At 39.3% G+C, this 24100-nt stretch overlaps 1 protein-coding gene across 5 annotated transcripts in view; it reads right to left on the reverse strand.

Annotated features, from left to right (window-relative positions):
- Positions 1 to 4895: 4895 nt before the first annotated feature.
- The window catches only part of znf827 (zinc finger protein 827), a 78442-nt gene continuing 59237 nt past the window's right edge, over positions 4896 to 24100 (reverse strand). For 3 of the 5 annotated variants that reach the window (XM_052545717.1, XM_052545716.1, XM_052545715.1), the window contains exons 9-13: positions 20232 to 20369; positions 17616 to 17954; positions 14497 to 14685; positions 13674 to 13851; positions 4896 to 9259 (exon numbers count right to left, since the gene is read on the reverse strand). In XM_052545717.1, the coding sequence (XP_052401677.1) occupies positions 8386 to 9259; positions 13674 to 13851; positions 14497 to 14685; positions 17616 to 17954; positions 20232 to 20369 (1718 nt within the window). In that variant the 3' untranslated portion in view covers positions 4896 to 8385. Of the gene's footprint in view, positions 9260 to 9570; positions 9622 to 13673; positions 13852 to 14496; positions 14686 to 17615; positions 17955 to 20231; positions 20370 to 24100 lie in introns of all 5 variants that reach the window. The other 2 variants (XM_052545719.1, XM_052545718.1) reach the window with 2 other exon arrangements.

Genomic DNA, 24100 nt, shown 5'->3' on the forward strand with positions numbered 1-24100 from the left:
GTTAATTATAAGCATTAAGTAAAACACATTCGGAGTCCTATGAGTTGTGTGTGCAGTTATCATAGCAGTAGCATAAACAGAATACTTTAATGCAAAATTGGCTGTGACCTCTCTAATAAAACTTTTTTTTCATCATAAACTCTGAAATTAATATTTAATGGAAAACACCTTGAAAATTATACATTAGAGAGTACATTAAGCTTAAGTTTAACATCAATCTAGTCTCCTTCCCAGTGTACTGTACTGCTGTGTTGTTGTTTTTTGAGCTAACCTTGGAGGCTCTCCTAAGCAGAAGAGCTCTGTTTATACTCTAATTTGTTGCCATGACAACCTGACACCCTAAATGATAGCATCATTCAAAAAATGTCAATCAACACACTCTGTAAAGTCACTTAGTTCAAGTATCGTGACTACACAAACAATCCCCTCCTTATAGGAGGCCAGCTTGCCAAGGACTTTTGTATAATCCCTCTTTCGAGTGAGTGTTCCCTGTCGTGTCTCCAGATTGTCAGGATTCCCACTGAGCTACACTCCTGGTCTTATCTGACACATGGGATCACGCTATGATTGGGTGTGACCTGTGCTGTCATCAATAGATGGAACATTTCTAAATCCTACAAATGTATCCAACCTATGGAACTGACAGCTTTTTTGGAACCCAAACGTGTTCGAAAAATATTTTGTTGCTCTTGCATGTTTTATGACACTTATGAAAACATGTATTAACTTCCCTAAACCTAACCGATAATGTTAACATAAGCAAATGTGAGATAAATATACAAACCATGCCATTTAAGTTTGCTTCTAGACGTCTTTGTGCTGTTTTATAATGATGGGACTGTGTGCAATGCTTTACCGGGTGAAATAATGAGCAAGTTTACAACCCCAAATCAGAAAATGTTGGGACAGTATGGAAAACACAAATAAAAAAAGAAAGTAGTGATTTCTAAATTTGCTTTGACTTGTATTTCATTGTAGACAATATGAACACAAAATATTTCATGTTTTGTCTGGTCAACTTCATGTCATTTGTAAATATGCATCCTTTCCTGTCATTCAGACCTGCAATGACAGGAAAGGATGCAGGTCTGAATGACAGGAAAGGATGCATACTTACAAATGACATGAAGTTGACCAGACAAAACATGAAATATTTTGTGTTCATATTGTCTGCAAATGAAATACAAGTCAAAGTAAATTTAGAAATCACTTCTTTTTTTTTTTTTTTTTTTTGCATTTTCCATACTGTCCCAACTTTTTCTGATTTGGGGTTGTACTAGAAAAGCTAGCTATGTGATGCAGATGTCAAAATGTATTCGTCTACAAATCATGCACAATGGTAAAAGCTTTTTGAGGTCATAACAACATTGTAAAAGGAATTGTGCTAAAGTAATCTTTACTAATCCATAATCTGTAATCATAATTTATGTGAAAAGGAACAAAAAAAAAAAAAAATGATGTTTTGCTGTTTAGTGTTCATTTTAACTGGAACCTCAATCAATTGTAGTTATAAAAATATGTTTGAAGTATTGAAAAAAAAAAACAAAAAACAGCCAATGCCAATTTGAGGATAATTTTATGTATCTAATAAAGATGAGCAAAATTAAAGTCCACTAGTAAGTTAATCAACCTGTTCAGCAGTCCCATCTCCTTGCAATCTCAGATTTAAAAAAGTACTATTCCATAATGCACTTATTAAATACAAAATTAGCACTTTAAGTACATTATGGAAGTGTACTTTTTTTAACCTGGGATGATTCCGTGTCTTTTCATGCCCCTGCTCTGTTTGTTTTCTCATCCCCGGCGTCAACAGGGATCTCTCTTCACTTGGCTTGCTGCGGCTCCCTAACGCCCTCAGATCCAGCCATCTGACAGGGGTGAAGTGAGGGAGCCTGGGAAATATTGATGTTGAGACAACTTGGGTGGAGGACGTGAAGGTAGAAGAGAGCGAGTCAACGGAATGAAGGAAAAAGGGAGGTGGAAGCGGGGGTCTTCCTGTAGACAGACACTCCTCTAAGCAGCTTTTCCTCTGGAGGCAGGGTTGCATGAGGTCACAGAGGGATTACACTTTTGGCAAACAGGAGGGAGCTCCTCTCACTCAGGCTTTTGCAGCAGCCAAAGACTGCAACTCCCCCATGACTCGAACTCGGCTGTAATAAAGCCGAGGCTGGCTTGAACCTACAAACAAAAAAGCCAACAGCCTATCGATTGCCTGACGCCAACTTTCACACGCCTGTGTCGAAAGGTCGCCTCGGCATAGACAAGCTCCAAGCAAGGCTGAGTAAAAAAATCCCTTTACTGTTTCAAACTAGATGCATCTTGGGTTCGAACGCTACATTTTTTAAATTCTAATCCCTGACCCTATTATACAATTATTCAAGAGGATTACGGTTACTCACTTCTTAAAAAATGGATCAGATGCTATTCTGTTTTCACTCTCTCAGCAGAAATAGATACAGCCTCAATATAAAATATGATTGGTGTATTCAAGTGTCTGTATGACTAAATTAGCCAGTATCTGGCAGGGAGATACAGTGTGACCTCATCACCCTGGAGACCCACTTAATCAACTTTCCCTTTCCAGCAGAGGTCAAGCTAAGCAGAGGCTCTTACTGGCCTCCAGCCCTGCTTTGATGTTAATTAAGATGCGATAGAACATGGAGAGGATTCATTAAAGCCAGAGTCAATCTAGTGGCACATAGCTCCAACATGGTGGACTTAAACCACCTCCAAGGAGACATCCTCCAGACTCGGACGTACATCAAACCCCAACTTCTTGTACCTCTCGGTTGAGTGACCCAGAGTTCATTGGTATCTGAACACGTGATTGGACGTTTGCCATTACCCGCACGGGTGTTGAAAGCGTAGCAAGACATGCCTCACCTAGCTACTTAGAAAGCAATAATGTACTGTCAGCTGGTCATTATAGTAAAATAAATAAATATAGAAACCGTATATATTTATTGAGCGCATCATTTGGGTTCTGGAAGTAAAAATCCCATTCATGTTCTCCATAAGCAAATATTTATAAACCTTTGTAGACCGATCTACTGTGAGCTCCAAGGTTGTTAATCAGTGGTATAAGATTTTGGTAAAGCCACCTGTCCGCATTATTTCATTTGCATTTAACATTCTGAAAAATTCCTATCAGTGTATCTGAAACAAGCAAATCACCCCAGAAGTATAAGCTTGTAGTTATTTTTTATTCTCATTGTACATTTGTGTTTTTGTAAAATAAATATTTTTAGTTTCTGCCTCAAATGTTTGTAACTAACTTAATAGCTGGTTGGTTTAGTTGATGGCGTATAACTCCCTTCGGGAAAAATACTTAAAGAGCCAAGGCCGCTGAAAAAGTGGGCAGCACTGGTGCACTCTATAAGACTTTACAGTATATCAACCCTTTAAAGTTCATTATGCAGACTTTTTCTCTTTGCATTTGTGATATTCATTTTTCAAATGTAATTTAGACCCTGACTAAACCTCGTGACAGAATGACTTGTAATAAATCAATCAAACCTCTGGCTGTATATATGGATGTAGGGGAGGAAATCCATACAGATTGCCTGCCTCCACCAGCATTATGGAGCAAGTCTGAGAGGGAGAGATGCCGTCCAAGGTGCTCCATAGCTCTGGGGCTAACAGTGATGAATGGAGCTCTTAATGCCGGCAAACACTTTATCTCTGCTTCATCTGTTTTCATTAGGCAGGACCAACCTTTGGCTTGGACGGAGCGCTCTAGCGCTCCCAGGACTGCTGAAGGCAAAACTAGGTGGAGAGAGCTTCGCTTTTTTAGGCACAGACAACCTCTCTTTTGGATGCCACGGGTTGTGGAGTCATGCTCCTGCATGAACTCATTAAGAAAGCATCATCGTGAATCAATCAAGATATAACATGCTTAAAACAAGAATGAGTGCCAGTGAGGTCAGAAAAATAATCTCGTTTTCCTTTTGAATTAAGCTTATTTAAGATTCCACTGGAAGACATTTCTTCTGGTTAATCATAAACTCATTTTGTTCAGTTTCATGAGGCTGCATATATCTTCATTTTGCATATCTAGTAAATGTATCTTGATTTAAGGATGTTTTAATATTTGTATTGGAATACAAGAGAGGAAGATGATTTTTGGCAGTTCATTCAACATTTAAGTCTTTTTGCTATGATTAAAGAGCTTTTTTAAGACCTTAATTTGAATTAAGACACTAAAGACCTTATTAAGATCTTATTATTACCCACAGAAAACCTGGGAAGGCTAGTGGAGGCAGTGTTATGTTCTGTTGGGGAACCTTGGGTCCTGGAACCCCAAAGATTTCAGCAGGATAATGCACCTCGCCACACTGCAAACATTGTCTGATTGAGCATCTATGGGATGTACTGGACCAACAGATAAAATCCAGATATCACTGAACATATTAGATGTATCAGAGCTGTTTTGGGAGTACAAAGGGGGGGAAATGTACATGATACTGTACAGAGATTTATTTTTATTTTATTTTAACCAATTTAACACAGCCAGAAAGGACGATGTAGTGTGGTCGACCAAGTATTTTTGTATTTTTAAAGCAACATTCATCTCCACCACATAAGAAAAACAAGTTTTTTGTTAATTGGGATAAAATGTCAAAATTTGAGATAATTGGTAAAAAGTTGAAATACTGAGATAAAATTATCTATCACAATTGTAATTGACCTAAAAAAAAAATTATTACGTGATAAATGGGCTTCCAAATAAATCTCACCTCAGCAGGTAGAGACAACATGGACTGATGTCACTGTGTTGTCAGATATGTTGTGCCGCTTCAACAAATTTTATTTCGTACCTGGATAAAACAAATGCAGGTTATCTAAGTTGGGGACATCAAAGTAAAGCATGCACTGATAAAACAGACAGCAAGTCATTTAAGGTAATATGTGATGTAAGCTTTACTTTCAAATCCTGTTACATTTACAACTGGCAATTTAAACAAAGAAAGCATAACCAATAAAACCAAAATACAAAACAAAATAAAAAGTACAAATGGTCTAATTACCAGTTATTGTCACAAACAACCCTGTACAGCCTTAAGAATGAAGTAATAAAAAAGCTTTATACAGCACATAAGTTTACTGGGTGCCAGATAAGAAAGAAAACAAAATGATACTTGAGCCTTATTGAGTTGGAGAGTACAGCAAGAGATAAAGCAAACAGATTGTGCAGAGTAACCCGCAAAGCTAAATTCAAAACGAGTTGGTCTTTTTTTTTTTGGACCAAAAAAAAAAAAAATGCTACAAACTAGAGATCAAGAGCAATTTCATGCATCTTTTGAAGTGCTAAAAAGGTAGTCAGTTTTGATGCTGCTCCTTGCGATTAGGCAAACAGAACTCCATGTAGTAAGTATTTATAAATACTGGTATTGGAACAGAGAGGAATCCCTGTTGTGCTCCTCTTGCCCACACAACTGAGCATGAAAGAGCAGCGGCCATGTTCTTCTACATGATGAATACATGGTGTTCCAAGGCAGACGGACACAAGGATGTTGCCCAATGGACATTCCGTTTGAATTCATTCAGTCAAAATGGGTCCTGAGGATCAGTTTCACTTCATCTCAGGCTCTCGGGCCACTCCTAGCCACCAAGTGGCACTAGAGCATAAAAGATAATGGGCTGAGCAGGAGCTTTATTAACAAGCAAATAAGCTCCACTTAAAATACAAAATACCACAAGACTGCATGCTGGGCATCTACATGAAGCAAAATAAACGATGATACTATGACAGCAAAAAATACAAGTATAGAAAAAAAGGATACTGTGCGGGGCCAAGAAACTGCCTAACATTTTTAATGGCTCTATTTCTAGCCTGCATTTCATTTATAAACTGGCCTTAAATACAGAATGTTCCATCCAAATCCTCTCAATAGGCAAGTTGGAGGAGAACAGACTTAAGAAGAATGATCTCTTTGCAGTTCAAGGTTGACATATGAAAGTAACGCTGCTACTTTTCTTTCCTTTTAAAATGTCTAAGGTCAGCCGCATTCGAAAACTTTTGTGTACCTGACACGATTGATCTTAACAGGCCACGCTTTTATCCTTGTCCCTTATCTGCTATTCTTGCATGAATGAAGGAGGGAGTGCATTGTACTTCTATGATGGACAGCATTCAAATTATTGATCAGATTCTGCTGGCTGGACAAAAAGAGGAGTGCAGTTTCGCTTAATGCATCTACCGTTAAAGGATAAAATATTTTAGGACCTCAAGTTCAAGCTTTGCACGTGTTTTGCACATGATATGCTAAGCAGAATTGGTTTATTTAGACCAATGTATTGACTAGGCTTACTAATAAGCCAATATTTGGCCATGTTGAGCTTGTGGGCATCAGCTGATTGGTGTTTGGTTACTAAACCAAATACATGCTACTGTAAGTTACTCTTTTAGCACCAATTACATTCTCCTATATTCTAAATTCTTAAAATAAATCCATCTATCCAGTAACTAAGCAAAGTGCTCATCAAAAGATCAATCCGTTACCGCCGATGTTACAGTTTATCTGTTTTGAACATGAATTAAACTGTATTTGGATCAAAAATTATTTAGTTAGAGCTCGGCAACATTATGTTTTCCATTTTAGAGCACTGGATAGAATTGCATTCTTGTTCAGAAAAGTGCAATTTTTACAGCACTGTGCAAAACTGCTGTTAAAAATTTAGCCTGGCGCTTCGGTGTCCAGGGTGGACTTTGAACTCGACTCTCCGCATTACACATGCCATATGATCAAAACAGAGCAGTCTGCTGTTTGGCAAATACCTACAGGAAAAAGACTTAGAATTTGTGTTTTCAACCAATGTAGCAGACAAAAAACAAAACAACGATAAAGAAAAAAAAATACTTAGAAGTAGCATTGAGGCTGTTTTACGAGGCAGTCAAATAATTGGCATCAAGGAAGTTTTCTATTGGGTGTAAGTGCTTTTGTTTGAAACATTTCAAAATTTTAAGTGCAATTAAAAAAAAAAAAAAAAAGAATCAAAAGGGGAACATAGAATCATGGTACCATGTTTGCCCACAAATGGAAAGCCATGCTTCCAAAGCATCTCAAATTAATGGCTGCCTCCACATTGCACTTGAGAGCCATTTTCCAATGGGGTTCTCATAATAGCTTGTTAGTACAGGATATATATTTATATATATATATATTTGTATTTTACATTTCAAAGGCTCTTTCAAATTAAAAGTAATAATAATTATAATAATACTAAAACAACTAGAAGAACAAAACTTTTAAGACACAGAAGGCCACCGAGATACCATTGTTTTCCCATGATCTCACTTACCACAGTCCAGCTACCTCTGTATCACTCTAACATTAACCAACGGAAAGTACATTCATTCAAGTCATTTTGGAACAGTTTTTTTTTTTAACACACACAATTACAAAAAAGCTCCAAAAAGCACCATTGAATCGGCCTTTGTGACAGAACAATTGGGTCTTTCCCAAAAACCTGTCAGCTCATACATCTTGTTAAACGTACAGGTGAGCATGATATACGTTAGCTATGCACAGGGCGCTTGACTGGTCACTTATATCTCATGCCTACCGGATACAACCAGCCCACCTCGGTCAGCTATGGCACAATATGTAGTGACCAAAAGTATGGTGAAGGTATCGAAGGGCTGCATCATGGGTGACTGCTTTTGCCATTAGCGTGCTCTAAATGGCTTGTATTAAGTAATGCCATCAGCTGCGCCTTGCAGGTGTCGTAAAGGGCCTTATGCTTGTTGCCGAGGCAAGATCAAAATTTGCAGATGGTCTCACCATTCAGCAAAACCAGTTACGGCCAACAGGCGTGGGGGGGGGGGGGGGGGGAGAGAAGAGAAAAGAAAGACTACAAAACTATGTACAGCTTGATAAATTAACAAGTGCGTGGTCTGAGGCTTTGCTTTGGAAACAAGACTCGAAAGATAGCAATCCGTTTCATTGGTTTTTGTCGTGCCATACACAGTAGATACTGAGCCCCTAAATGACTTCAAAAAACAATTGCAACACATAGCGAACATGCTTTCGGATTCCTGACAAAATGTACAAAAAAAGCTTAGTGCTTGCGAGCTATGTTCTTTGTTTCCTTTCGCCCATCAAAACGAATACAAAACTCGTAATAGAGAAAGAACTGTTATTGGATTCCAGGTCATTCACAATGTGTAGAGGAAAACAACTGTTGTAAGACCTCTCAAAAAAGAGCAACTATTGGATTGCGATAGAACAAAAAAATCGAAATGCCTTGAGCGTGAATAGCTTTTCCTCTGATAAATGGAAGTATTACTATCAGTACTACTTTTTAGGGCAGCGTTTTAGCCTGCCTGTGGAACAGTTAGTGGCTATGATGATACAGGGAGGAGAAGAAGATGGTCGATGATGGTCAAATGGTCTTAGCTCTCTCTGTCAATCCCAGGTATGCTAGGAAGGAGTGTTTAAGTGACGTGGGAGAGGGCGGCGACTGAGAGGACGAGTTGAACCAAAATGCCGAGCAGGGCGGCGAGGAGTTTGAGGGCGAGGGGCTGTGGAATGTGAAGCGGCGGGCCGTAAAGAGCGTGGTGAGGGGGATGAGGTGAGCCAGGTCACAGTTCCTGTACTGTTCCAAGTAGCGAGCCGCCAGTGTGGAGAACGTGCCATTGGCCGAGAGGTAGCGTGTGTTTGGGGTGCCGTCTTGCCACTTGCTGGTGATCGACAGGGCGACGGACTGCAAGGCTTGAGAGGCGGACAGGTTCATGAGCGGACTGGTGGTCCCACTGTCCCCGCTCCCACTGCTGCTCCTCCCTCCTCGCTCCAAAAGGCCCGGGTGTGGCGTACCTGGCCGAGCCTCACCTTCCTCGGCGCTCCCCTCCCCGCCTTGGTGCTTTTTAACATGGCGGCTGTAGACGAACGGGTGAGTGGTGGTGAACGGGCACTGGGCACAACCGAAGGTCTGTCTCGGAGCGTGCTTGAGCCGCTTGTGGAGGTTGAGATTGTCCTTGCGTTTGCAGCTGTAGCTGCAGCGGTCGCAGTGGAAAGGCCGCTCACCAGTGTGCACACGCACATGCTCGATGAGCTTGTTGGCTGTTTTGGAGAGGTAGCCGCATTGCTCGCACTTGTAGTGGTTGCCCAGGCGGTGAGCACGTGTGTGCCTTTCCAGCTCTGCCTGATTGGCCCACACGGCTTGGCAGATGCGGCAGCGATACTCCATCTTGTAGTGCGTCTTCAGGTGGCCTTCCATGGCGGCTGGCCTGTTGGTGGAGTAGATGCAGAGAGGGCACCTGGTCAGAGAGACAGGAGGAGTAGGGTGTAGGACACAGAGGTGGAAGACATTTAATAATGCACCTTGCCAATGAGAAAACACACTCTGTTCTCTTAAATGGAATGAAGAACACACAAAGAATGGACAAAGGGAAGGGATGAAGGAGGCGTATAGTGTGTCTTACCCTCTGTCGTGTTTATAAGCTACAGTCTGTGTGTACGTATACACTGCTACATGTGAGAGAGGGTGTGTGTGCGTATGGCTGTGTGGTTGCGGACAGGTTGGAACGGGAATCAGATGAAGGTAAATGAATAAATGAGTGGCACTTACATTTAAATAGCACCTTTCATCTGCTCAGGGCCCCAAAGCGCTTCACAAACCCTGCAGAACAGAATGACCTCAGAAAGCACACTGTGAAGGGCGCCTCTCTACCTCAACACTGAACTAGAGCGCTGTGAAACTCTCTCTCTCTCTCGCCCTGACTAAAAAAAAAAAAACAGCTGGCCAGCTATAATACAGCAAGAGTCCCATCAGCTGACAGTAAGCTCGAAATGTATTGGGTCATTTTTGGGTTTTGTGCTCTTGTGTTCTGAATCTGTATTGCGCAAAGACTCTGAAGTTTGTCTAATATGACCAAAAATCTGTTCGTAATTTGGAAACATTAAGTAAAAACCCATAGCAGGCAGTTTACCCAGTCTTGTTTTTCAGTAAAAATATCTAAACATACCTTAAGAAAAATATTTTTGCTTGAGAAGCACTATAGCACTAAATTCTAAGAAAATGTTTTTAATTTAATTTTAAAAGTTTATTTTTTTGGAATTCCACTGGCATTGTTTTTTCTTTCTTGATTTAAGTATAAATCGAAAACTAGAAAGTTTCTGAATGTAACTAGTAGGCACCAGGTTAAGAAAAAAAGAATAGTAATTAATTAGCCATTAACAACTTTTAATATATATATATATATATATATATATATATATATATATATATATATATATATATATATATATATATATATATATATATATATATATATATATATATTTTCTTTTTTCTTTTTTTTTTTACACTGACCAAAATGTGTGCCAGAAGAAAGTATGACATCATATTCCACCGGTAAACCTCAATTACAGACGAGCCTGGTAATAGCTGGCTTAAAACATTATGCTTTACCATGAGATGAGAAAGTTTAAATGTAAGTTAAAGCATAATTGTTTGTTGCTTGCGATCAAAAGCAAACCATTTCATCTGAGAAAATTAAAGTTATGCTGAAGACTGTCTTATACAAAAAAATATCTTTGATATCATAGCTCTGTAATCTTTCGGTTTGTCTCAAAACTGTTTGAGACAAGGTTGATGCAAGGTTGCTACAGTTGCTTCAACAAACCCCGCAAATGAATATTCCATAGAGTTAAGAAAAAGTAACCTCGGAGGAGTAACATTTTCCTATGGGGTATATTTACTGCTGCTTTTCTTGGTTCCATTTTATATGGGATTATGTAAATAGTCTAGAATTAGCAGAGAATCCCTAGAGACTATATGTCTAAGATAAGGACACTTAAGTACAGGTATTTATACATCAAAATATACAGTCCAGTTCTAAACTATGACACCTTGTATGGAATATTCATAAGCAGACATTAATCCAGCCAACTGGAACCCTGCTGTGGGAGAAAGATCCCGTGAAAAAAAACATGCAGTGATTTGTAAGCAGTCAGCTGCTATACATATACTGTAACATTAATGCCGACCACACACACTTACACCTCAGAGTCACTGAACCATTACAGATTCAAAATGTAAGAACACACAGGTAAAACAGCAGTTGTTTAAGATACTGGCCGACAAACACTCTATTTGCTCAAATACTATGAATACAAAATAATCTACGGAGGATTTTTTATTTGATTGTCTTTCCAGTGTCTTTTATATAAAAGCTAACAAATAAAGAGAATAATAAACCATAGATTACATGCTGAGTCCTTTATCTTTATCTGTTTCACAGTTATCTTAAAATCATAATATTTAAAGGCGTATCATCTTTTAAAATTGTAATGGAAAATATGGAATTAAAAATTCTCAAATTACACTTGTTGCTCTGCTTTTTAGCATAAATGCTAAATAAGAACCCAAGTAAATAACTATCTGTCCCTCCAAGTTATTTAATATTGCTGCTGATCTAAGTTTGTTCTCCTCCTTTACCTGTGGTAATGGCTAAGCGCTCTAATGAGTGATAACTACAAACTATCAAATGTGTCTAGCATGGGAAAGCATAGCCATAAATGACAAGATGAGGCAATGAAATCTGAAATACATGACCTTAAGACATGAATTATGTATGTCAAACAACTAGACAAATACAACAGAAAATATCAAAGACTGGACTTTGTGTTAAGTATATACTGTATATATATATTAAAATAAGCCCCAAAACAAGATCTCAACCTGGGGGTCAGTATGTCTTGTAAGTGTTTGGAAATCAAGTGTGTATTAGCTTCAGCTGAGTATACATTGTGTTTTAATGTGTTGTTGTAACTGTGGTGGCGGTTATGACAGGCTGAGAAAGAACAGTGTGAACTGTAGCCTAATGGTCTTGGCAGTGGAGCTGCTCAACAGATGGACAAGTGCTGACTGGCTTGTTGTGATTTCTTCAGATATATTTTCACATGCGGGCCCAGACCTTTCGCAGTAATGTCTACCACAGGCTTTCCAAAGGAAGGGTTTTCGTTCCTGAAAGTGCCTGCGATTTGTGTTCACCTGCACAATTAATGTCTCTGACTGTCAATAATACTTGATAAAATTGACTTTCGGGGAAACCTACTTCCCTAAATACTGATGAGGAAAGAAGGAAAAGGTGTTTATTATTTATTTTGTAAATCCAAATGTGGTTCAATAAATTGAAGCTTTGAAGAAGTTTTTAGCAATGTACTTACCAAGTTGTTCTAAACTTGAATAACATTACTTTCCATGGACCGTAAAAATATATTTGAAATTCTTATCTTTGCTATTACAATGAATAGAACTCTAAATTCTTAAAAAGCTTCAAAAAGTATGAAAATAACAGTAAATGGTCCTTATGACTTGTGCTATATTCTTCTATAGCTAAGTAAAGAACAGACAAAATGTCTTATTTACAGAAAATCTTTCCCTTCAAAAAGCTGTTAACTTGAGAACTGCTACAACCAAATCATGAATCATTCTGATCAGTTTTGTGAAGCAGATGAACCGATTCCTTGACAATATTTAAACTTTCAAAAATCACTAGCATTATAGTCTGTTCCTCACAAAAGTAACATGTCTTCAAAAAACTAGGAATATACATTGTTGTATGGACTACTTTCAATGCAGTTTTTGCATTCTGTTTTAAGCTTGAAAGTGTCCATAATATGGAAAAATTCAACAGACATACAGGTTTAGAACAACTTCAGTGTGAGTGAATGATGGCATAATTTTCATTTTCGGGTGAACTATCTCTTTAATTTGTGAACTTGTTCTTAGAAAACTTATTAGCTGTAAAGTGAGGTTATCAGTAGTAAATCTCTGACTCAGTAGAGTTGTGTGTTTATATGTGTTTCAGGCACATTCAGGAACTCTGTCTATAACATGCTTCTACTGTATGCCGCTCCACAGGGACGTTACCCTGAAGCACTGCTCGATGAACTTAGCTCATTTCTGAAACATTGACCAGTGCTCCTGGATAGACTCTAAGGCTACGTTTACATGACAACGATGTAGTCAAAAACGGAAATATGTTTCCCTTGTGTTTTTAAAAAGTTTCACTTCTCGTGTTTACATATATCCGCGAAAACTGCCAAAAATGTATAACATATGCCAGGCCACCTTGTTAGTAAACAGTTCCTGTAGGGAGGTGACGATTAGCTCTTTGTAGGCAGGAGCATAGATATATATACAGTATATATATATATATATATATATATATATATATGGGCAGGAATTCTGTAACTAAAATCACTAAAATCAATCGCCTGTTGCTCTTCTCATGATTCATAGTGATATCAGCTTGCGCTCAGATGTAAACAAAAAGCAATATGGCGTAAGCAGCGAGTAATTTTGTCTGGATGGACGATAGGGTTAGATTGTTAGACTTTGGCTTTAAAATTGACACCTAGCCTACTGCGCATGTCTACATACCTAACACGTAATATGCACGCACATGACGTCATAGTTTTCAAAGATTCGCCTATTGAGTGTTTATACGGAAACGTTAACAGTGGCATTTTAAAAAACTTGCACTTCGAAACCCGTTTTCAAAATGCATAAAAAGTTTCCCTGTTTTTGGATGCAAACGTTGTTGTGTAAACCGCACCTAAAACCTGGCCTGTGTCCTGTCTGAGGGGGTAATAGGGCTGAGGTAGGGTGGGGCGGGTTTTGTGAGGTTGTGGGGAGGCACGTGCTGTACTTGCTTTCCTTACTTGAGCCCTCCAGCGGGGACGGTGTGGCACTTCTTGTGCTCCAGGAGCTGCTCAGGTGTCTTCATGAATTTATGGCAGACGTTGCACTCGAACATGCGCGTGATCAGGTGGATCTGTAGGTGCCGCTCGTACATAGGTCGAGTTTTACACACAAAGTTGCAGAAGACGCATTCAAAGCCTAGGGATTGTGTCAGGAAGAGAGAAATTTTTTTATTATCATCTCTATATATTATGTTGTTTCAGCATGAATTGGTTGTAAGGAACTGGATCATCAAAAATTTGACATTTAATCAATTGTATAGCTCAGTGATTCTCTTTATGGCCACTGGTTTTCAATCTTTATAGACCAAGGGACCCCCAACTCAGGGACCCTCGCCATCTTTTTTCATGGTAACACTGTTTAATAACTTCTATTAACGTTCTTTAAATACCATTATTGCATTGTATAATGGCTGAGAGAAGGTAAATATTTAGTTAATAAAAAGTCATAAAAATCTATTTATGTAGACTACCTTTTAAAGTATGGGATCACTAAAAAGTTTTCAATGTTTTTGAAATATGTATCTTATGCTGACCAAGGCTGCATTTAATTGATCATAAATACAGTAAAAATACAGTAATATGATGAAATATTAAAATCAAAAATAACTTTTTATTGTAATACTTTCAAATGTATTGTTTCTTTGATAAGTAGAAAGTTAAAAAGAACAGAATTTATTCGAAATTTAATTTTTTATTGTCACCTTTGATTGATTTAATACAGCCTTGCTCAAAAAAGGATAAATAAACAAAAACAAAAAAGCATTTATTTATAAATCCTCACCTTTCTCTGCTTTTTCCTCGCCTAAGCTTGATTGACTGCCCGCAGAAGAAGGTGGGGCCAAAAGGCATTTTAGTTCTTCGTTACCTTGGGCAACATCTCCACCTTCAGAGCTGTTGAGGGAGTCACTGAGGGCTGAGAGAGAGGAGGAAGTGCTCTTGGTCTCACTGAGAGGGCTTCTGGAATTGAGACCTGTGGGGGATAAAAAAATAAAAAAAGGAGGGCCACATCCTGAATATAAGACTAACTCCGTATTTGAATGACATGATGGTATCAAAGAATCAGCTTAGCTTAAGCCATCAGAGAATTAGTCGGGAGCATCTTTCAGCACTCAAGGTTTGATAATGAATTCTGTAATGAGTAAAGCAAAAGGCAGAAAAATCCTCCAATTGATCGAAATCCACCCAGTGAGCCGGGCTGGAATATGTATGCCTACAGCAGTGCGGCATTAAGCCTTAAAAGTCGGGAGGCGGGCTCTTTTTCCTAAGAGGCACTCTTGCGGGTTTAGCTTGACTTCTGTATCCAAGCAGCCAGAACACTCAAGCTTGAGCTCTTATTGATCTACAGTACGTTGTGCCTGAGAGTGGCAGGGGAGGGGGGCTGCCTAGGTCAGGGCCGCCACAGCTAAGATGGCGGGAGCATCTCAGGCCACGGCTCTCCCCTAGGGCTCTCAGAGCTCACGAAATGGCCGATACCAGCTCACACACATGCTTCGCTCACATGTTAAGACTGCCACTCCTTTCAATGGACGCATGCGGAATACAGAGTAGGTGGTCATGTTTAATCTTTTGTCAGCTGCAATGACATCTTTGAATACAGAAGTGCTATGGGAATAGAATGGTTACGAAGAGCAGGACTTCATCTCTGTGCGTGAACTTGACTGTCTCTATAAGGCAACTGTACACTTTTGACGAAATATCAGGATGAATTAACGTCCAGGTTTAGCCGAACACCCGCAGCGTAAAGCAAAGCATGTGTGATAGAGAGAACTCTCAGCCACCTTCCTAAGCAAGAGACAAAGAAGTGCGGGCTGGTAGGCGTTGACCCGAGGTCAGCCAATCTGCAGCAAGGGGTGTCTCTGGCAGGGAGCTAAATCGCAGTTGACAAACTAACTTGTTCTTTTGCTGTCACTCTCTGAGCTCACTGTCATGCTGAAAGTGGACTCGAGCTCTGTGGCGTGAGGGTGAGTGTGGGAGACGTGGTGGTGTTGGGCTACTTGGATGGTTAGTTGTGAGCGACTAGGGCTATCGATTTTTCAGCCTTCTTGGGTCTAATAACATCAGGCCTCGCAGTTAAATATAAACTCACACACCCACTCAAATGTTAACCCTCAGTCAGTTCCATGACCGACTAAAATGAACCCCACGCACAACCTGAAGATTGAGGTGTTTGTCTATAATAACCCTGGTGAGTTTCTGTGTCAACAACATCCACCCAGTGATTCAGACCTTAGTGGTGTAATTTCTGCATCACTAGCACCACCAAATGGAACTTAAAAAAAAGTCGACATTGTCATTAGATCAAGCGACTTTTCAGACTCAACTACTGAAAATTGTCTAGTGACAAATCTAGCAAATCGGAATCTAAATCTGACCCGAATTAAACCTTACCCAGTTTTCGAGACTAAGTGGTATTTAGGAACATTTAGCAAGCTGGCTTAGCTGCTTTCCACAAAATGTACGTAGTTGCAGTAAAACACAGGTTTTGAGATTTTTTACGCATTATCTTGTAAAACAGAGTAAATATAATTACAATAAAAATGTAATATATGATGCAATATAAAATGCTCCTGACACTTCAGGTCTAAAGATTACAATCTAGATCTTTGACAAGAAATCTAATACCATTGGCGATAGCTGGGAAAATGTTTGCAGTTGCGAATTTTTAGAGGATGCACTAGTTAAAGGGATAGTTCATCCAAAAATGAAAATCGTGTAATTAATTACTCACCCTCGTGTCATTCTAAACCCATAAGATTTTCATTCATCTTCAGAATAAATATTAAAACGATATGTTGATGAAATCTGAGAGCTTTCTGACACTACATAGATTGCAATGCAACTACCACATTCAAGGACAAGAAGGGTAGTAAGGACTTCATTAAAATAGTCCATGTCACATCAGTGACATCAGTGGTTCAACCGTTATGAAGCTACAAGAATACTTTTGTGCGTAAAGAAAGAAATAACGACTATATTCAACAATTTCTTGTCTTCTCTGTCAGTCTTCGATGTATGTTCACGAGAGTGCAACGTGCTGCAGACACAGAGGAATATAAGAAGAGGAATGTACATGCATATGTCATGGTACTGACATGAATGGTGGTGGAGACTGACACAAAAGGGAAGAACTTTTTTTTTTCTTTGCAGTTAAACCACTAATGCCACATCGACTGCCACATTATCCTTACTACGATTCTGGGTTTTAAATGCGATAGTTTCATTGCTGTTTATGTAGGGACAGAAAGCTCTGGGATTTCAGCAAAAATATCTTAATTTGTGTTATGAAGATGAATGAAGGTCTTATGGGTTTGGAAGGACATGGTGAGTAATTAATGAAAGAATTTTCAGTTTTGGGTGAAGAATCCCTTTAATTACATCTTTCTAATTTTGTCTAATAACACAGTCGGTTCACACTAATTACCTAAATCTGTACACAACAATGAATAAACAAATGAATAAACCAGTTGTTTTTAATAAGTCATTAAGGCTCACAAAACAGTCTGAAAGCTTTTTAGATTTTAGTTCCAAAATCTTTCATTTTAGGAAACCATGACTGTCTAGGATTTTTTTAGTCTGGAGTGCTGCACTCTGAGCTTACCTGATTACAGCTTCAGCAGAAGCGCTTTGAGTTTCAAAAGAAAAATTCAAATATTATGATGGACTTGTGCCAATGTTGACCAAGTGTTTAAAACAAGATCAGAAGGTATGTTTGGCACCCTGCTAAAAAGTCCAGACTGGTTTGTACTGGTTAGATGCTAGTCTTGCTGGAGAACCAGCACTACTTTGATATAGCAGCAAAACTTTTGGAAAAGCTGGTTGACCAAGACAGTCACACGCCAGCATCCAAAACTCAAGGTTTCAACAGGTAATTTGTAAAATGTAAGAATGGTGAGGTCTTACCTGCGTGCCCTGCACTGATGTGAGCTTTCATCTCGGCCTCGTCCACACCCACATACTCACAGGTGCTACAGCAGAGCGAGAACATCCACTGCTCTTTGTCTACATGAAGAGACATGTGACTGACAAACTGAGCGTTCAACTCTGTCTGAAAGCCGCAGACGTGGCAGCTGTAGTAGTAGGGGCAGTTTTTGAGCTCTGGGCCTTCGTTGGTAACAGCGGTAACGATCTGTTCGGTGTCTGTGTTCACCAGTTTGACAGAGTGGATGGTGAGGTGCTGGTTGAGGTTGGCTCGGCACTTAGCCGCGTATGGACATAAATGACACTTATACTTCCTTTCTTCTGCAGAGACAAACAAAAGAGCATTTAGAAAGCAAACACACAGCACAGACTCTTTATAAGGTGTCCTGTCACTTCTTTTGAAGCTCAACATTCCCACAGGACTTTATTTTTATTCATTTATTTGTTTTTGTAGTCCAGACTGAGATGCGTTTGAATGGACTGTGATCAGACGGCTCACTGATGCTCCTCAGGGACCTGCAGGACGCGATTGTTCAAGGATCAGGCGAGGCTGGTCATGGTTGTGCTGTGCTCCAGGGAAGCTTGGTGCTTGGGGAGGCTTCTTTACAGCTTAGTAATTACTTAGGTACTTTTCCCACCAGGACTAATCAGTAGCCTAATCTCTTTAAAGGAAGGGTAATCTAGTCCAGTGAACCTTATTTACTTACTGAGGGAATTACTTGTCGCAATGACAACATACAATGTCACTGGACATGTATGTATACATGTGAAAATATAACATGCAACAAATCTTGTTTTTCTAATTGTTTGTTGTGAACCAGCAGATGTCCTTAACCTGGTCAACTACTAAAACCAGGTAGTTTAAGACTGTAGATGTGTTTATGGATGCATGTTTAAAGGTTGGGACACACCAAGCTGATGGTCAGCCGTCGGTGAGCGTCTGTCTGGCTAGTGTTTTTGGTGTGTTCTACATGGCTCTCGTCATGTTGACATGCTGAATCGGTGTCAGGACTGTCAGCACAAGTGAGAACTGTGATTGGATGCTCAGTTTAGTGAACAAGTGCATGAAAATAAAATCGACAGTGATGAAAACGAGAAAAAAATGGGAAGGCAGCACAGACGGAAGGTAAATTACTAATTACATTTTCAAAAGTGTAATTAGATTACTGTACAACTGACTCTCTCCAAAAAGTATTTAATTACTTATTACTAATTACTTTCTAAATCCTATATCAACCTCAAGTTAATGATACAAGGATAGACATGAAACTGTTCTTTTATTTCTTTCAAATAAATAATAGATAACTACATAAATTATTCCTGTCACACTTTAGATTAGAGTCCAATATTCACTATTAAATAACTATTAACTATTACGTTTGCCTCAGTATACTCCAATTACTGCTTATTAATACTTAGTAAGGTAGTTGTTAAATTTAAATATTGGGTAAGATTAAAGATAAGAATAATGTTTTGCAGAATAAGACATTAAAATGTGTGTGTGTGTGTTTTAAAGTAATAATAAACAGCCAATATCCCAGTAATATTCATGCTAATTACCAACTAGTTAAAAGTGAGTATTGGACACTTAAGTGTTACCAATTTTCTTATTAACTCACCAAAATATTTAAAGTGAGAAGGGTACATAAAATCAGGCATTTTAAGGTTTAAAGATTTAAATAGTTAAATCCACTATTGTATTGTATATAAATGTTCTTTAGTATATACAGTATTACGTTTGATTACATAAGAAGTAATTGTAATTAAAGAATAAATAAGAGTATTCCCTTACTTAACTTTATCCAGGGAATTTCATATTAGAATTATATTACTAATTACACCCAACACTGGTTTTGTTACATGATCTTACCCAAGATGGTAAGCAAGCGCTGCTTTATTTAAATTTTGTATATTTGCTTACAGTATATCTCGTATATCCTTGTTTCTCCTTTTGATTGACAAATATGTGTAATATATAGCTGCTGATAAAAGGGGCTTTCGCACCACATCGTTCTAGGAACTAGCCAGCATTGTTCAAAGCATATTTATTCGCAGCATATTCAAACATCAACAACTGAGATCAGAGCTGTTTTTGTTGTGTCGTGGGTTTCGTGATAACGGACATGGAATGTAAACGCTCAATTTACGTGACTGAAAGAACATGACAATCTGAGTAAATCTCCTATGACAACTTTCAGTGTTACATATTATTTAGGCTAAGAGAAAAAGACACAATTCTGCAGATAACAGGTAGCTAAACGCCGTTAAGTCTGTTTTCCATGTTCGCAGAGTAAATATTTGGCCAATTGGCATACAGTCGACTGTAATCTGAGTGGCATGTTCAAGCACAGCTTTTTGGGCCATATGCCACCAATGTGAGGTGACAACACTGTTGCCGTTCGTCGCCACTAGTTCTTAAAGGTTGGCTTGGTGTGTCCCGGCCTTAAATGTGACACTACAATGGTCACTTGATGAAAACACCAGCTTACACCAACATAGAAACATAGAAGGTAGATCATAAACATTTAGCATGTATAGTTGGTTAACTGGCTGAGCAAAACTGGTTGAATGTTGTTTGAGAGCATTTTTTATTCTCACCTGTGTGTAAAGAGAGATGTCTGGAGAGAGTCTGTTGGCGACCAAACACTTTGCCACAAACAGGGCAGGGAAAGAGCTGTTCGTTGAGTCTCCATTGGGCGAGTCCATTTCCTGGGTCACTACTCACCTTCTCTGGATCTGGATACATTGAAAAATACTAATAATCAGATATTATACAACAGTTAGTTCTGGTTGTCTACACTAGTCCAACAGCACTGGAATGTTTAATTCTTTGTATCGCTCTGCTTGTCTGCGTTCCCAGTGCTTTAGACCTCTTGTGATACTTAAGTGATTCACATTTTGTCTCATTCCTGTATATATATATATATAGAGCTAAAAAATATTTTTGTGATTGCTCTAGACATCCTTGAGATCACAATACATGTTATATAAGAACATTTACTTCCTTAGATGAATTTGCCTGAATTCTTGACATATCATACACTTGTGAGACATGAGGACTACTAATTGCAGGAACAACCGGGAAACCAAGAGACACGGAGGTTTGCGAGAGGTCAGAGTGTGTTCTGTCATTGCGCTGGAGTCTATACATCCAGATCAGGGAGCCAACAAGGTGTTTTTTATCTTGACATTGGACTGTGTGCTTCTTTTTCACCTTTCATTAGAAGAGAGAGAGAGGAGGGGAAAGAGAGTAAGAGAGAGAGAGACAGCATGCCACACAAGTGGAGGAGAGCGTCTAAATTAACCTTCTGATGAAGGTGGTTGGCTCGGCGTCAAATTAAAATGCAGCGCCACGCCTTTTCTCTCTCCGGAAGGAGGCAGATAGAGATAAATAAATGAATAGATAAATAAATATATAAACCGAAGAGAAATTCCGTCATCGTGCAACACAGCCCCTTCAAATAGATGTCTGGTGCAATATGAAAGCCTGGCCATAATAGTGTAAAAAACAAGAGGCAGAGAGGTTGCCAAATGTTAAGCAAGGTTTCTTTATGAGCTAAAACGGAACAGAAATATGTATACTTATTTATATATATATAAAAAAGAGCAAGCTGTTTACAACTGGTCTTTAATCATGTCAAGGCATTCAGAGATGCATGTTTTGTAGGTCATATCAATGACTTGAGCTTTTTTGTTTTCTTATGCATGTACCGCAGGATTCTGATCCGTTCAATAAACATTCAAGGGGCATTTTGGATATGCAGCGGGTGTGTGCCTGTCCCTTTGGACTTGTGGTTTGATCATAAATAGGCACATTTTTTACAAATGCTGTCATAAGCAATGCAGCCTCAGGATTGATGGGGGCATGGCAAGGAAAAGGGGGGCAAGTGGTTAGGGAGAAACAGTATTTTTTTGGCATATCAGAGAGGATTTAATGGTGGCAATTAAAAAGCAGATGCACTGGCCTTGGATGCAAGACCTGAAGGACATTTTCATGGGGACGCTCATATCTTCTGCCAGAGACCAAACCCAAAAGTCCTGACGGGAATAGTGTCTCAAAGTGGCCCAACGGGAGGGGTAGTCTGACTTGTCGGCACGCTCCCTCAAGAAGTCACAGGGAATGATGCTAAAAGTGCTTCTTTACTCCTCACAATGATCTTGGCTGAAAGACACTTCTGAGTTAAATATATACGTCTACAGGGCAATCTAATGTCAGGGTGTCAATTTCATTGTTATCATGCACAGCAATGCCAAGGTTTTTATTGGTCCTAAAGCACCAGTTAAAACTAATGTAAGCCATCTATCCTGTGGTAAGTTCTGGAATCCATCATTATTTTAAAAGACATAAGGATAAGTGATGTCTTGCTTGCCTGCTCGAATTTTACTGCTGATGTATTACTTGCTTCAGAAAAACGAGCCACATTACTTGGGTTTTACGCCAATGGGGGTAAAGTAGGGAAATTATGACCCAGAAGAAACTTTTATTGCTCAGACCCTTCTCTTTTATAGATCAATGGTGTTCTCGGTTATGTTCGAAATAAATAACATGTTTTCCACTTTTAAAATTCGAAAAAGTATTTTTTGTACATTTACGATTCAAAGCTCGCTCTGCCTTCCTACACTGGTGTTTGCGATTCATTTGCCAAAAATGTGAAAAGTTAAAAGATGAATTTGATAGATATCCCAATAATAGTGTCTTTTAACCATGATAATTATGCAGTGAAACTCTGATATTGTCATAGCCCATCTCTACAGTGGCAACAGAGAATCCTGCCCTCATTTGACTTAAAGGGTTTGTGTTCCCTTGACTTGTTGGGTGAGTATTACCTCCGAATTGTAATTTTTGCATAAACTATTGCTTTATCCCCAAGCAAGATCTCCTTATACCACTGACACCTTTAAGCACCTGTTGATATCAAACTTATTATTATTGGATGATGTTTTGACCACATTTCAAATCTTAAAGTCTCAACTTGATTAGTAGTGCCACACTACCGGCATGAATTAGCATTGCTAAAATGCATAATTAAACAAGGGTGCCATGTGTGTGCCGTCTCCCAGCCATCCCCCGCGCTGACCTGCCTGCATAAGAGCTTTAATTAAAACTACAGTGGGTGTTTTGCCCTCTGCTTCCATCTATGAGTGAGTTTAGAAAAGGAAACACACAATCAGACACAGGGCCCTGAATCAGCCTCGTCACCCCGGGGCCCACGGTTCCACTGAGTCACAGCGCTCATATGAACCTGTGCGTCTGACTCACGTCCCACCAAGCGGCAGTGCGGCGTGATGTGGTGCTGACAGCTCTGCTGTGACACAGAGCCTGGGGACTGCAGGGAAAGGATGGCACCTTCCCACAATGCCTCAGTGGGGGACATGAGCGAACGAATGCCTGTGCAATACTTATGACTCTCACCTTATACCTTCATTTTCCAAGAATCTTCTTTTATATTCCAGGTGAATTAATGCTAATAAAACTTAGATTTTTGGATAAACTATCCAGTTCCCTTGTTCGGTCACCTGGATACAGGTGAACAATGCTAAATTTGGGGGTGAACATATACAGAGTTCATGACTCTGCAATAAAAAAATCAGACATTGATGCTTAATTGAGACACTAGAGGATCTACATCAATGCCTTGAAGTGGTTAATGGTTTAATTAGTGTTATTAGAGAGAGAAGAGACAGCCTCCGCAGTGATGCTGAAGATGACTCGGGGCAAGAGGCAAGGATAGAAGAGGAGTGTTACAAACACACACACACACACACCAAACACACAAATGATGACACAGACCCAATGAACATAAGTTTACTCATGCAATTAAGTGAAAAATATAAAAAGAAGATGTAAAAGCAGACATACAGACACACACGCAAACAAACACTGATTCAGTTTATCTTTTTGGCATACATACAGAACTATTTTAGACCAATTCATTATTTTTCAACCACTGATTGCGCTGTTAAAAATAAAAATTAGAGCTCTTTGTCTTAACTAAGGAGTGGGAGTTACTACCCACACCGGGTCAGAGGTGTTAGACACTTAGCAATGAAATGCCAAAAAACATGGAGAAAGAGAAAGAATTTGAAAGAAAAAGAGTGAAAGAGATGAAAAAGGTAGACAAGGGTCATGGCCGCTCTTATGTGATTTGTGTACGTCCGCTTTGTGTCTGCGCGTAAGAACGAACGCATGTCTGAGTGTGAAGTGAATTAACTTTCACGCACCCTGGACACGAAAAACCCAATCATTTTTTCATTAACTGGTGTAGGGAACCGGGCCAGACGAGCGCAAACTAATTACCCTTTGCCAGAGGGGCCAGTAGAGGGAGGCAGGGAGTGCCAGCTGCCCAGTGCAGTGGTCTCGAAGCTGGGTGGGAGCGCGAGGGGCCTCTGTAGACTCGCATTAGATGAGAGGGGCGGCTTGTATGCATAGATCTATGTAAATGTGAGCAGGCTCCAAAATGAACACC

The sequence above is a fragment of the Carassius gibelio genome, chromosome B1, assembly GCF_023724105.1.
Source record: "Carassius gibelio isolate Cgi1373 ecotype wild population from Czech Republic chromosome B1, carGib1.2-hapl.c, whole genome shotgun sequence".
NCBI lineage: Eukaryota > Metazoa > Chordata > Actinopteri > Cypriniformes > Cyprinidae > Carassius > Carassius gibelio.